The sequence below is a fragment of the Puntigrus tetrazona genome, chromosome 1 (genome assembly GCF_018831695.1).
Source record: "Puntigrus tetrazona isolate hp1 chromosome 1, ASM1883169v1, whole genome shotgun sequence".
Taxonomy (NCBI): domain Eukaryota; kingdom Metazoa; phylum Chordata; class Actinopteri; order Cypriniformes; family Cyprinidae; genus Puntigrus; species Puntigrus tetrazona.
In genome coordinates, this window is record NC_056699.1 from 25,211,566 (window position 1) to 25,226,823 (window position 15,258).

The 15,258-nt window shown below is 38.4% G+C and overlaps 1 protein-coding gene across 3 annotated transcripts in view; it reads right to left on the bottom strand.

Annotated features, from left to right (window-relative positions):
* The window catches only part of LOC122329893 (kinesin-like protein KIF16B), a 16,626-nt gene extending 2,789 nt beyond the window's left edge, over positions 1-13,837 (bottom strand). For 2 of the 3 annotated variants that reach the window (XM_043226676.1, XM_043226590.1), the window contains exons 1-24: positions 13,456-13,837; positions 12,349-12,418; positions 12,128-12,241; positions 11,243-11,359; positions 10,995-11,092; positions 10,754-10,863; positions 10,014-10,156; positions 9,749-9,917; positions 9,520-9,651; positions 8,755-8,930; positions 7,403-7,468; positions 7,125-7,184; positions 6,182-6,301; positions 5,978-6,029; positions 5,356-5,493; positions 5,147-5,229; positions 4,978-5,066; positions 3,571-3,603; positions 3,178-3,231; positions 2,760-2,961; positions 1,645-1,877; positions 974-1,358; positions 163-423; positions 1-65 (exon numbers count right to left, since the gene is read on the bottom strand). The exon at positions 1-65 is cut by the window's left edge and continues 273 nt beyond it. In XM_043226676.1, coding sequence (XP_043082611.1) covers positions 1-65; positions 163-423; positions 974-1,358; positions 1,645-1,877; positions 2,760-2,961; positions 3,178-3,231; positions 3,571-3,603; positions 4,978-5,066; positions 5,147-5,229; positions 5,356-5,493; positions 5,978-6,029; positions 6,182-6,301; positions 7,125-7,184; positions 7,403-7,468; positions 8,755-8,930; positions 9,520-9,651; positions 9,749-9,917; positions 10,014-10,156; positions 10,754-10,863; positions 10,995-11,092; positions 11,243-11,359; positions 12,128-12,241; positions 12,349-12,418; positions 13,456-13,502 — 3,017 coding nt within the window. In that variant the 5' untranslated portion in view covers positions 13,503-13,837. The remainder of the gene's footprint in view (positions 66-162; positions 424-973; positions 1,359-1,644; positions 1,878-2,759; positions 2,962-3,177; positions 3,232-3,570; positions 3,604-4,977; positions 5,067-5,146; positions 5,230-5,355; positions 5,494-5,977; positions 6,030-6,181; positions 6,302-7,124; positions 7,185-7,402; positions 7,469-8,754; positions 8,931-9,519; positions 9,652-9,748; positions 9,918-10,013; positions 10,157-10,753; positions 10,864-10,994; positions 11,093-11,242; positions 11,360-12,127; positions 12,242-12,348; positions 12,419-13,455) is intronic. The other variant, XM_043226755.1, reaches the window with a different exon arrangement.
* Positions 13,838-15,258: the final 1,421 nt, after the last annotated feature.

The following is a 15,258-nucleotide window of genomic DNA, read 5'->3' on the forward strand; positions in this document are numbered from 1 at the left end:
AGCTGCTCGGTGCTCGTGCTGTACTGAGACAAACGCTCCTCCTTCTCCTCCAACTCCTTCTCGACCTGCAGAGAAAAAACAGACAGGTGGAGTTGGATAAAAGAACCAATCCATGCTGCCCACTTAGACAGGAAGAGACCGTCTGATTGGGCAGAGTTTTACCTGATATAGAGTCTCGTCCAGCTCTTTGTCCATATCTTCTGGACTTGCGTCCAGAGCAGGAGAGCCTGTGCCTCCTCTGACTCTCTCCAGGAGCTCGATGGCTCTCTGCCGCTCCTCTGAGACGGCAGGGAGATGTTTCTCACGGAGAGACTGGAGCTGCCTCTCTTTAAACTGCAGACTGTGCTCGGCCTGCTGGATCAGAACCTCCTCCTGACCCAGAAAGGACACGTCCTGAACGCCGCGCTCCATCACATCACGCACCTGAAACGACGAGAACATTCGACTTGATTCGACTTTCGTTCTCATTGCGGTCACTTTCATTTACAACGTCACTGGAGGGGTTTGTAAAAGTGAATCATTAAATTAATCCTTTGGGAGTCTATGAACAAATAAAGTCAAAATAAATGCGTATTTTAAGAAAATAAAAGCACTTGCATGCCTGAAAACCTTTCATAAACCATAACGGGGCAATTTCAATAGTTTTTTCTAATTCACTAATTTAAACTAACACTTTGTCTCACTGGACTATTCACCAAACTCTACGATTCAAAAGAATCATCTGTTTTAGTAATCAGATTACGTCAGTCCTAACGGATGTTCAGATTCACTAAAAACAACGAATCACCTCAAAAAAATAATTTGTTCATGAACTGGCCCACATATGATGAACTGAATCATGCTTTGATTTACCAAAAAAAAGAATCATATCAAAAGATTGTTTCTTCTAACTTGACTTATTATTGAAGTGCGGTGCATATACACACACACACACACAACTAAAACACCTCCCCACCTCAGTGTTGGTCAGTACCTGTCTGTGTTTGTCGTTGTGCGAGTGCAGCAGCAGGCCGAGGGACGCACGCTCATGGGCCACCTCCCGCTCCAGCCGGTCCTTCTGCTGGATCAGAGACTCCTCCAGCAAACTCAGCTCCTCCACCTGCATCTGTTTGAAGTGCTGGTAGCGTGTCTGAGCGCTCCTCCGGGCCTCCTCACCGCCCTCCTCCTCTCCATCGATCCGGGCCTCCTTGGCCCTGAGCAGCTCCTCCCTGAGCTCGGCGAGGGTCCGCCTCTCCTCCTCCATTGGGCGCGCTTCATCCGGCGTGAGCAGAGCGGCCGCCTCCACGCTGCGCTCCCTCAGCTGCTCCTCCAGACGCCCGACCAGACTCAGCTGCTCCTTCTCGCGCTCCTCCAGACGCCTTGATAGTCAATACATTCATTTTGATCTTAATATATGCAAATTAAATATAAATATATATCTAATAATGATAATATAATCACATTTATAATATAGAATTATACTTATGATATTGCAAACCTTTAAATTTAATGTAAATATTATTTAATTAATTTTTTAAATAATAATAAAAAAATAATCTATCTGCAAGTTAGTCTGGATTGATTTCAAGACACATTTATTACTGAGGCTCATTATATTTTCTACGTCTAGTGTAAACAGCTGATAAATGCCACTGCCATTTATACCTGCGTTCTAGATGAAGTTTGACGGCCTGCTCCTCTCGTTCTCGCTTGAGTCGTTCTAGCTCACGAAAGAGCTCGTTTTGCTCTGCTCGCTCTCGCTGGACCTGAGCCTTTTCATCCTCCTCCTCCTCCTCTTCCTCGTCCTCCTCCTGCACCTCCTCCTCCTCCTCCAGCTTCTGCTGAAGTCTCTTCTGCTTCTGCTGTTCCTGCTCCTTCTGCTCTCTGTGTCTCTCCTCCTGAACGCAACAGACAGCATCTTATAAAATAAAGTCTCCAAGACCATAGAAAGGTATCAAAAAAATTGTTTTGCTTTTGGTATGAAAGTGTCTGAAAATTACTCTAAAACAAACCCAGGTATAAAGTACTGTGCAGAAGCACCGTGTAGTGAAATAAAAACCTAAACGGAACAATTACTGCATTGTGAGAATAAAATATAATCGTCTTGATTTCGATACTGGACGCAGTGTTGGGAGTAACGCAACAGGCTTTTGCAGATTAGTTTAGGTAACTAATCAGATTACTTTAGGTAACTAGTAAAGTAAAGCATTCATTTTTAATATAGAGGGAAATATAGGAGTTTATTTTTGTAACTCCAGTTACTTTGTTTCCCATGTATTGACTGACAGCTCTCGTGTTGCCATGTTGGGAGAAATCAGGAGTAAGGGCAGAGGCATTAACACGATATAAACTTGTATCTCACCTGCACAAAAACAGATTTAATTTTACTTACAATGAACAAAAACAGTCAAATGCAGACTCAGAATATTATAAAAACCTGCAATAATTATGTAAAATAAGACAAATACCCTTTATTTAATCCCTTTTTGTCTCCGCTACTGACATTCGATGAAACAAACCAACCATGCTAAGCAAAAATGAGCCTTTTGTGTTTCCTTTTTGTTCAGCCTGAGGCGTATCCATTTCACTTTTGTTGTAAAAGAACTTCTTTTCTATTAAAAACAAGCAAGCAAGCCTTCCCAAAATGTAAAAAGTAACTCAAAGCTAGCGTAACGCTTTACCTTCCATATAAAGTAACTTGATATCAAAATGAGCTACTTTTTAAGGGAGTAACGCAAAACGACAAGCATCAGAACCTACTTGAGCACCAGCAGTCTGACCTGAAATTTCTCTTTCTCAGCGAGCAGGTCTTGGAGGCGGCTCTCGATGTCCTGACTGCGTCTGCGCAGGCTCTCCTCCTGTCTGCGGATGCGCAGCTGCACCTGCTCCGACTCCTTCCTCTGAGACTCCACCTCCTGCTGCATGCGCTCCAGCTCCGCCTTCTCACACTTCTGCTTCTCCTCCATCTCCTTGATCAGCCGCCTTCAGCAGCGACAAACACATCAAATCTTCATTTCCGATTAGTAATACGCATTGTTAAGGGCTTCATTTGGACAGCTTTAAGAGGCGCTTTCCTCGATATTTAGATTTTTTTTGCACCCTCATGCGAGATCAAATCCTAAACATAAATTTGTGGACGGGACTGCTTTATCTCAGTTACATTTAGCATATTACTGTTTGATAAGTCACATGACACACCTTTTATTTTCTAGTTTTTCCAGTTCTTCTCTTTGCTGCCTTTCAAACTCCAGTCTGGAACATAAGACAATTAGTGGCCACCCTTAAAACACACACACACACACACACACACACACAAATCACAGCAAACTCACACCAGCGCATGGGATGAGGGCCTGCGTTATTACGAGCACTGAGCATGCGCTGCAACTACAAGCAAGTGCTGCAGAATACACAGCTTTAAACAAAAGATGGACACACACGTTTAACTAAAGTGTTATGATGATAATGAAGTGCTTCTCACAAGCATGACGAATGAAAAATGGAGAGACTGAAACCACAAATACCGACATTAAGATGTATATAAAAACACAACAGTTAACATGAGAACACTAGTTTGCGCTTTGGTTCTACCTGAGAAAGATGGGACCCTTTTCAGTGAAGAGACTGCCATGAAGAAGTTCAGAAAAAGGAAATGTTACCAAATACCTCCGCACAAATCCAGACTATTAGTCTGAATCATTAAAAGGATCATTTCAAATAATAAATAATGACATTTCTTGCGTGAACAATTCCTTAACGCATTTAAATGAATGAATAAAATCCACCGAGTTGAGTGTTTAGTGTTCATTCATGACATGTAGTTGGTGTAGTAGGTCATTGCCCAGGGTCATGATCAGTCATGACAACACAACTGTTTCCACATGCATGATCACAGATCCCAACCTCACCAACAAAACCTCATTTTTACTGTGCATTCTTCTGTTAATGTGCAAAAAAGCCAACATGCATTTGGTTGTTTATTAGGGATGCATCGATATAAAAACATCTTATAGCTAATACTATAAATCTATTCAGGGAATAGGCTCAGCCTGTTTTTTTATGTAAACACGTGTTTTCACTAAAGCCTAAAAGAATACACGCTGCAATGTACAGCAAAAAGGACTAAAATGTGTTCAGCACTCTTTAGAACCCGTCAAAAAAAAAAAAAAAAAAAAAAGGAAAAATACTAATTTTACCAATACAACTAATATTAACAATAAAAATAATTTATATAAAAAAATTTAAAATATTATATTATTAACAAAAATATTGATAATAACAAACCACAGGCCATAAAATATATTAAACAAACTTCAGGTGGGCCAGTAAGATGTTTTAATGTAATAAGTTACCGAGGCTGGTTTATTTTGATCAAAAATACATCTACATTGTAAAATATTATTACAATTAAAATAATATAAAATGTAACTGAATTTTTTAAATGCAAGATAAACTTTACTCCAGTAATCACTCTAATAAGCTGATTTCCTTCTCAATAAACAATTATTTTCATTAAATAAACAATTTTGTCACATTTGATCAAATTTAATCAACTTAATGCATTCTTGCTGACTAAAGTACATATAGTGCATATAGCTAATTTAATTATGATCTATCTTTCACAACTGAACTTACTGGTGTGATTATTATTATATAATTATCCAGTTGAATTTAGAAAAGTACTTTCTTTTTCCTCCACTGATCAATACCAGTAAAGCCACTGATATATCGTGCATCCCTATGTACTGTTTTTGGGAAGGATCATTGGTGATCTGGCAAGCAGGGCTTGAATTAAAGTTTTCTGTCAGCTGTTTAAATGCACTGGGCATCAGCAGTACCAGCAATGGCGCCGAACGGCATGAAGAGAGAGGAGGATGGAGAGAGGAGGAAAGAGGAGGCTCCTGAGGGTGAAGAGGAAGAGGAGGCGGTGTGGGGAGGAAGAAACCAGTCGCTCTGTCGCACACGTATAAACACACACACACACACACACAGGCTTACCCAGGGTTATACAGCATGACCGTAGAGAGGTTTTCACAGGATTTGGACAGATCAGACATGGATAAGCTCAGACTGGTGAGGAGGCCGCTCTGGAGAACAAGAACAGCAGATACATTCACAAATATGTCACGCGTTCGATGGCGAAGCTTCACGTACGAACGTCTCTCACCTTTCTCTTTTCCCGAAGTTTAGCCGCCTCTTTGGGATGATTGAATCTGAACATATTGGTTCTGCCGAGGAGAATGACAGCACCTGAAAAACACCAACAAAACTACCGTTTAATACACGAGAAATGTCAGTTAGCACAAAACTGCATTAATATTGCTTACAGAGTAAAAAAAAAATGACATTTTTGTAAAAAGGTGCATTATGTGTGACCTTGGTTGAGCTGGCAGGGCTCAGTGATCTGAACTCCATTGACTGAACACTGAGCATCATTCAGAGGAATTAGAGTGACCGTCCCATTCCGGTTCTCTATCAGACAGTGCTCACTCTCCAGACCCAGGCCATGAAGAACTGCAAAGAGAACATACCTTTACGATGTCAGGAAAAGATTTCAATTGTATGACTGGGCTTCAACTTTCAAAAAATGAAGTAAATTTTTTTTGTGTGCAGCAAAAAGTCATATACTGTAGGTTTGGAGCAATAGGAGGGTGAATAAATTATAGAAATGCATTTATTTAAAGCATCATCATCATACATATGATATGGAATTTAAGTTGTACAGACAGAAAGGATCATTTTCCTTAAAAATGCAATTTAATAATCAATCCTCAACTAAAAATAACTATAATTAAATTTAAAAATTAACTAAATGTCCATGTTTTGAAATAACATTTTAGAAAATATTTACAATAATAACAACATTTATTAGTTTTATTATTGTTATATTTAATTAATAAGCTGAATAAATGATGGCATTATAAATGTTTGCGTACTGGGATTGAATCGAACAATTTGATATTGACACAGATATTGACATCTGTGTCAATAAACTCACTGATATCCTGTTCGTTAGTGGCGTCATCACGGCCAACGTATGTCCTTCCCTCCTGCAAACACACACAAACCAACCAGGAGCTGCAGTAATACAATCACATGAAACAAACAGCATCGTAAAAGTCCAATGAATTCGTTCACAGCTGTAGAGGCTGGTCCCTCTTCGCCACCTGTACTGTGATGAACACTGCCGCATGTCCATTACCTTTAAATGATAGAGAATGATGCCGGTGCTGAGCAGATCGTCATCAATCCCGATCAGATGAGGGAGCTCTGAGTCCAGGATCACTCCGATTCCCTCCTTCCTCAGAGCCAGCGTTTCCTCCTGTTCAACAAACACGCCAAAACACACGCGCACACACACAGACGCGCACACAGACACACGTACACAGACACACAGACACACGCAGACACACGCAGACACACACGCAGACAGACACACACACGCAGACAGACACACACGTGCACAGACAGACACACACGACACACACACGCACACACACGCACACGACACACACACGAACAGACAGACACGCAGACAGACACACACGCGCAGACAGACACACACACGCAGACAGACACACACACGCAGACAGACACACACACGCAGACAGACACACACACGCAGACACACACACACGCAGACACACACACACAGAGACACAGACACACACACACACACACACACACACACACACACACACACACACACACACACACACAGACACACACAGACAGACAGACACAGACAGACAGACAGACACAGACAGACAGACAGACACACACAGACACAGACACACACACACAGACACACACACACACAGACAGACACACAGACACACACACACACAGACACACAGACACACAGACACACAGACACACACACACACACACACACACACAGACACACACACACACACACACACACACACACACACACAGACACACACAGACACACAGAGACACACAGACACACACAGACACACACAGACACACACACACACACACACACACACACACACACACACACACACACACACACACACACACACACACAGACACACACACACACACTCTCAAAGCCTGGTTCTGTGAAGAAGGTGATAAAAATAAAGATAAAGACGCTGGTCTGACAGATGGCGACAAACCTTCAGGATGTTCTGCGTTTCGTTCCATTTGTTCGTCCATTCCTTGGTCAGCTCCAGCACCTGCGACACAAAAAAAAACGTGCATTCGACTGTGTGCCATAACCAACATTTAAATTCATCTCTGGAATTTCACGCAGCATTTATTAGCAAACAAACCCCTGCTGTTTAGCACACTGCGGGCTTTGCGTATGAAAATGAGTAGCTTTAGAAGCACTCTTATTCAGTGCGACCGCATCAGATGAGAACTGTTGTTATGTGATGATGAAACAGTGCGTTACCCTGGCTTCATTATGATGCAGTTCCTCCTCCATACTTAACGCTGTAGGGGAATCAAGCAGGGCTATCTGGAAATCACACAAAAAAATAACAGCCCAGTCAAGTCACCTTCATTTATGTTCTGCTTTATACGATACGGATTGCTTCAAAAGTAATAAATGTTGATTCAGTTTAATTCAATACCTGGAGAAAGTTCAATTATGAAACAAGTTCAAAATGCAGCTAAAAGCCGCTCAACGGAAGACGATAGTAAGTGTCCGTACTCGGCTTAAATCACTTCTAAACCGATTTAATTCAGTTCAATATCTTGTCAGTGTTGCAAGCTATAAAGCAACTCTAAATTGTATTCATTTATGATTTATTGGCATGACAGAAAAAGACGCTGTATTCATGGCAAGGTAAAACATTTCAATTTCACAATTCAGTTATATATTTCAAAACAACAATATAACCATATTAATAAAATTAACTATGTAACCAACAAATGTAACCATTTTTATATAAATTATATATATATATATATATATATATATATATATATATATATATATATATATATATATATATATATATATATATATATATAATAAAATCAATAAGTACAAATACACAAAAACATGAATGTAATAAAAATATTAAAAAGTGGTTTGTAATTGTATATAGAGTCTTTCTTAATGTGTGACAAATTTTTTAATTGTCCCAGGAGAATTTTAACTCCATGAATGTCTATTAATATATTTTCTGAATAATAAAAATGCCCAGCATCATTTAAAATTGGACACGCAATTAAAATGTTTTATACTTTATTTTTACACCTTTCACTACGAGTGTAATAATTCACGTATCGTGTATCGTCAGGGTCATTTTCCAAATCATAGTGATCATCCTTATCCCCTTGTTAGTGGAGACTTGAGGGAGAGATGTAATTTCCTCATTTACAGCTGAGGTGTTCCCATGACAACGAAGGCAGCACGGTGTGGGTCAGCAGACGTCACTGTATTAATGTCAAAAATGTTACAAATAAACATACATTTTATACTTCAAAATGCATTTAAAATATGCTAATATATAAAAACGAATAGGTATGTTTTGCTGATACTAATAGCTAATCTGCTGATGCACACTGTGCTGCGTTCGTTGCTTGGGAACATCCTCGTGCATCGTACGGTACACGATACGAAAATCGTCACACCCCTACCTTTCACAGACCGGTTCCACAGCTCTAAAAGCAAGTGAAAAAATACATTGAAACTACTATTTAGATAATAAAATAAGATTAAAGATCATTATACATAGGTTTAAACGGCATATAGTATTTTAGGATGAACGACGATTTTCAAAGTCAGGTTCAGACCTGATTTCCTTGTGCAAGCAGCGCTTTCAGCCGAGCGATCTCTGCCCGCAGTTCTCGTATGAGTCTAACGTTGGAGTCCTCATTTATTGTGGGTTTGTTTATGATGTTTTTGGCACGGTTAGCGTAGCGCAGCGTGCTCAGAGTCTCGCCGTAGTTGACGTCCGCAGGCGATATAGCTGCGGAAAAATATTTGAGATCCCTTCAAAATACGCAATGCACGAAACATTTTAAGCAAAACTAAAATAGCGATTAATCGCATCCAAAAGAAAAGTTTTAGTTTACAAAATATGTGTTTTTCAAATATTACCAAAGTACAAAATATGGCACAGTATATTTATGTATATATCAATACACACATCAACAGTTCATTTATTAATGTGTATATATTTACATAACTTATATTACATAGAAATATATTTGATGTACAAATATAGCATATCTTAAATATATACAACACAGTACACACACCTATACTATGTAAACAGAAACTTATTTTGGATGTGAATGATTGAATAATTATATTGCATTTTAATACATTATATATTTGAAAAAACAATTGTAATTTCCAATAAAAACCGATTAAGTGCCATAAAAAGTAAAATAAACATCAAATAAATAAACCCGTGTTCTAACCATCAAGTAAAAGTTAATTTATTAAAATAAAGTAATTTTCCTTCCTTTTGTCTGTATGAATTACATAAATATTATATTCACTTCATAGATCCTGAAAAAAATAATAAAAGTGTCTTGTGGTTCCTCACTCACTCGCGATCATGATGGTCTTTGAGTTTCCTCCCAGACTGTCCTTCAGGAGCCACGTGAGCACTGAGTCTCTGTAAGGAACAAACACCTGCTTCTTCTTCAAATGACTGTTCCCTCCTTCCTGTGACAGATCAGCTTCAAAGACAGAAGGAGCCATCAGAACACTGATTAAAAGAGGCCAATCACACCCATCTGTGCCCACAAAGCGTTTAAGAATTAAGGTTCCTCTCACCCAAGGCGGAGATGACGTTTCCCAGGGTGACCAGAGATTTGTTGATATTGCCGCCCTCTTTGAGCCGGACACCGGTGGCCCCTGTGGCGTCGGCCCTCTCACTTCCTGCCAGGTCCACCAGGTGAATCTTACTGACCGTCTCGCTCGGCATCTCAGCGTCAAACTTAGCCTGAGAAGCAGGGAATAAAAAGATATCAGCACATCACGGGTTCCTCGGCGGGTTGGGCTCGGGCTAATTTAGTCTACGGCAAGGTGTTACAGTCACCTGTGTGAAGTTGATGGTGAAGATGGCGTGTGAGCGACTGCTCGCGTCGTTCATGCCGGTGCTGGCCGTTGTGCGGTTGATGTTTCCCGCCTCCATCAGCTCCTCCACGTCACTATAGTTCTGCACCAGGTGCTTCGACAGGTCTGAAGAAATCAAAGAAGAACGTACAGCAACGGCGTATGAAAACTGACACCTTTAAATGGCACATGTTATATTTACACAATATTTTTTAATGCTACTTTTTACTCCGAATTTACACAATTAATATATATGTAATGTTTACTTAATAAATGCTGTGATATTCACACAATATGTGTAAATATTGCTAATGTTTGCTTAACGTAACAATATTTACTCAATATTTATGTAACGTCTACAATATATGTATTCATAATGTTCATATAATCAATGCTCCAATGTTTACTCAATATCTATTCAATATTGTAATGGTTACATTTAACGTTTACATAACACCACAATATTCAGTGACACTTAATATTGCAATATTCACTCTTATTTATTCAGTATGCAAGTAATATTGCATTAATATTACAATATTAACATATCATTTATATAATATTTGCAATATTTACATAACATTGCAATACTAACCAGTACCTAACATTACAACATTTACTTGCTGAATTTTATTTTATTTAGTTTATTAATATTTATATGAATGCTTTTGCTTTTTATTAGAGGAGCATCTGTTTCGCTGTAACGCTGAAATTAATTTTTACCTTCTACATAGGGTCCCTCTTTAGGATGCTCTCTGACTCTGAGGTTATACGTCTTCGCCATCTTCCTCCGTAACAAGTCCCGCACCCGTTCGTTGTAAATCTCCAAATAGCTGCCAGCATGACCGAAACGCGACAGTTTTAGTCGTTTTTCGTTTTATTTCTGTGCATGCACACCGCCTTTATTAACTCTCTCCTACTAGCAGCATCAAACAGAGCGGGATTTTCACATACGACTCCTCACCTGACTTCCGTGCGAAAAGAGGCTTCATCTCTCCGAGTCATTCCCGAAATTCGACTGAATAGTCCTTCACAGATCCGAGGGATCAGCCCGACGTCACCCTGCAGGCACAGCAAGTCATCATCAGAGCCGATGTTCAGCTCGATAACTCCACGAGCGGTCAACAAATCAACCGCTTCGGAGATTTAGAAAGCAGGTTTTAAATTACAGAACAAGCCTCAGCAGTGTTTTAAGTGGTTAAAAAGGCTTACAGGAATGCCCATCATGGTGTGCGACTTCCCTGATCCAGTCTGGCCGTAGGCAAAGATGCAGGCATTATATCCTTCAAATGCAGCCTTTAACACATCCGTGCCCAGCTCCTTAAACACCTGAAATCACGCACAGTTCAAGCCTGGGTTATTACGGTACTTACACATGCACCAAAACCTAAAAAGTTAATCATAAAGTCAGGATATGAGATCAACCGCACTGTTGGTAACAGCTTTGCGTTTACAAACCCTTTAAGATCGGGATTGGTTTAATCTGCCTCAGGGAAACCAGCCCTGAATGCAAACATTTTCGTTTTTACTACCTAACACAACACCCAAGACTGTTATTATGAGCATTGAGTAACAAACGCTAAGAGGATTACCTCCTAATGAGATCTGATTGCTTTATAATACACAAACGGTGCTGGAGTTATATAATTAAATGTCCACACTATCTATATTTTAATGATATTGCATCGTGAAAAGCATGAAGATATTTAGCCATTCATTCTTTTAAATAAAAATAAAAAAAAAATAATAATAATAATAATAATAATAAAATAATAAATAAATAATAAAATAAAAATAAATTAAATTAAATAAATATATATATATATATATATATAGAATTTGTCAGATCCTTTTATTCACAGTGACTTGCATTGCAGTCAGCAGTCTCTGGTTTAAACATTAACTTGCTAAAATATTGTTAGAATTGATTTATTTCGGTGACTCAGTTTATACTGTCTGCTTGAGTGAATTTACAGCTATTTGCTTAAAAAAATATTTTAAAAATGATATAATATTAATATTTTATTTTTGAATATCTATTATTGTTTTTTTTTTTAAAGCAATTAAAATGTCCAAACTGTTCGTATCACCACTGACCTTCTCTTGTGAGACAAAGCTGACGTTTTTACAGTCCGAAGAGTCGTAGGAGAAATCATACGTGAAAGTCTTTGCTCTCTCCCTTACAGAGTCTCCAGTCACTCCGTCCGGTATCTGATGTAAAAATAGCACAAGAATTAAATTAGATACAAAAAAATAAATAAAAAATTGCCGTTTCATCTGTGGTGCTCTTTCATTTAGAAAAATTCGATGCTACACACTTTTAAGTTGGTGATGGTGGTTTTGTTGCCTTCCATTTCGATGATGCATTTGGCAGACAGGTCTTTCTCCCTGTGCCAAAAATCAATACTACATTAATAAAACATACATTTATGCACTTCATTTATTATTCACACAAACAATGTAAATCCACAGCCCATAAGCATTTACTCTCGAGGGAGACAATTTAATTTAGACCTATCAACAGATCAAACTAGGTGTCTATTTTCGACCTGATGCTTTTATGAGCTGTTTAAGACCAAACGTTATTATTATTATTATTATTATTACTACTACTACTACAATACTAGTATTCAGCATAACAATTAAGAGCAAAAATACTTACAAATATTTTACATATTAAAAATATATTTTTGATCTCATTTTTAAACTTATTTAGTTATTTTGACGCAATATTGTAATGCACTACTTTTAAAAGTCATTTTTAAAATTAATTAATGTTTAAGTCTTAGTACACTCGCATTCACAACACTGGAAAATATTCATTAAAATATGTTGGAAATAAAGGCAAAAATATATATAATATTTATATATTGTTATTTTACATTCATTTTAAAGGCATTATTATTAATATGATGATAATCAAATATATATATATATATATATATATATATATATATATATATATATATATATATATATATATATAAAGGGATTTTTTTGACTATCTATAATGCATTTAAAAAAAGACTTGATTTCACTTTTAAGAACAGGAACAATATAAAATCAAATAGAACCGAGGCTTTTTTTCATCTGTTTGGTTCTTTATTTAGACTCCAGTACCAAACCAGAGCTAGCTAACTAAACAGACAGCGTTATGGACGTGCTGCCGCCCAGAAGATGCGGTCAGAGCCGCGGCGCAGCGGGGGAGCGGCAGCTCGGGGACCGCCGGGTTCGCATCTGACCCGCGTCATGACAACTTTCCAGATAAACAGAAGACCGATACACGCTTAATGCTAACACTAAGAACTAGCGCTCGCTGGTGTTTCACGCGCATTTGATGTCTGCGCCTTTCACTCCGCAGATGTTACGCAGATATGTTTACGTGTTTGTTTATCGGTTTGTTTGCGTGTTTAAGACCCACTCACCGTCTGTTCATGGGCCGGACCCTCACTGCCACCCGGACCGATGCCATGACACATCCCTGAGCACCACACACACACACACACACACACACACACACACACACACACACACACACACACACACACACACACACACACACACTGTCTCTCTCTCTCTCTCTCTCTCTTTCAGTCACTTAGTTCTCATAGGTGACTGACACAACTCCGAAGGATGCGTCTGTGTCCACGGAAAACATCGCAGCGTGTCCGTGAGAGGAGCTTGCGGCACTCGTCTAGCGCTCGCTCAACAATCACGTAAGACTAATTTGTCCGGGACGCTGCCGTTCAGTTCGTGTTATTTTCCCGGAGTGATTCAGAGCGTCTGCTCTTTGCTGGAAGCAGCGCGGGATGCAGAACACGCAGCACACGCGACGCTGCCCCCTGTAGGCCTGGAGGCAGCACGCATCGCCCGGGTTGCCAGGTTTTCCCAACAAAACCCGCCGAGTCGCATTCCCGGGGGGTTAAATACACGTTTTAGGCGGCGTTCCACTGTTTATTAAATTCTAATTTCAAAGGAAACCGGCGGCAACAGTGTTAAAGTAATCCAATTTCGCGGGAAAACAGTGGATTTGGCAACAATGTGGATTAGGCCGGTAACTGATTCACATGATGAGACCATTGTAAGTAAATTAATGTATTAGGCCAAAAATAACTGGCTGGTATAATCAAACATATGTATACATATTTGAAATAATACTATATATATATATATATATATATATATATATATATATATATATATATATATATATATATATATATATATATATATATATATATAAATTTTATTTACTTTAATTTACTTTTTTCCATTTTTCTTTTAAAATATATGAATAGGCTTTGGTCTTGTTTTTTCTACACTATTATTTTAATCCTCTCTGTTCTTGTCTATTCTAATTAAGTGTACTTTGGTCGTTACAGGTTTGCATTTAATCCAATAATAAGAGCCTGTTCTCTTGGTCAGGTCAGTTTACCCACAGGCCTTTCATTAAGATCTAGCTAATGTACGAATTATTTTATACCTTTATTCCTCATTTTATTTGAATTCTAACACCTCTGTTAATAATATAAAACGGGCAGGTCTCTTAAAACAGGCAGTCTGCTTTAGTTACCGGTGCCACAATTTGGGGCGTTATATTACAGCACCTCAATGATGAATAAGCATTTTGAATATGAATAGACAATCAATAAAAAAAAATATTAATTTATCAGCGCATTTACCAAATTACTAAAACTGAAAAAAATCAAGCTTAAAAGAGACATTAATAATAAAAAAGTAAATTAAAATGAAAACTGAAAATTCTAAAAAAAATATATTACCATTTAAAAAAAAAATACACAACAGTCACATACAATCAGTAAAATGTATCAATAAAGACAGACAAAAGTAATTATATTATTAAATGCTTTTATTATCTAACTTACAAATGAGACAATTAAATACTTTTTTGGTAATGGATCTGTCTAGATCTTGATCAGAACAAAAAAATAAATAAACTTTGACATTATTTAGTGATACATTGTTGCTGCTCCCGTCGTCCGTCTCCAGGAACGATGTTCCTCGGACGCCGACCTGAATCCATTCATGCAGTCCTGTGGCTTCAGCCCACGCCGTTACCGCACAGATCGTAATCATATCAGCTCTATTAGTTGTCGTTTGTCTTCAGCAGCACTGACAGAGCCAGCAGACTCTGTTAACATCAGCTCACGCGCACAAACCGAGGTGACAGAGTTATAAGGCGATTCCATTACGAGCCGTTAGAGTTC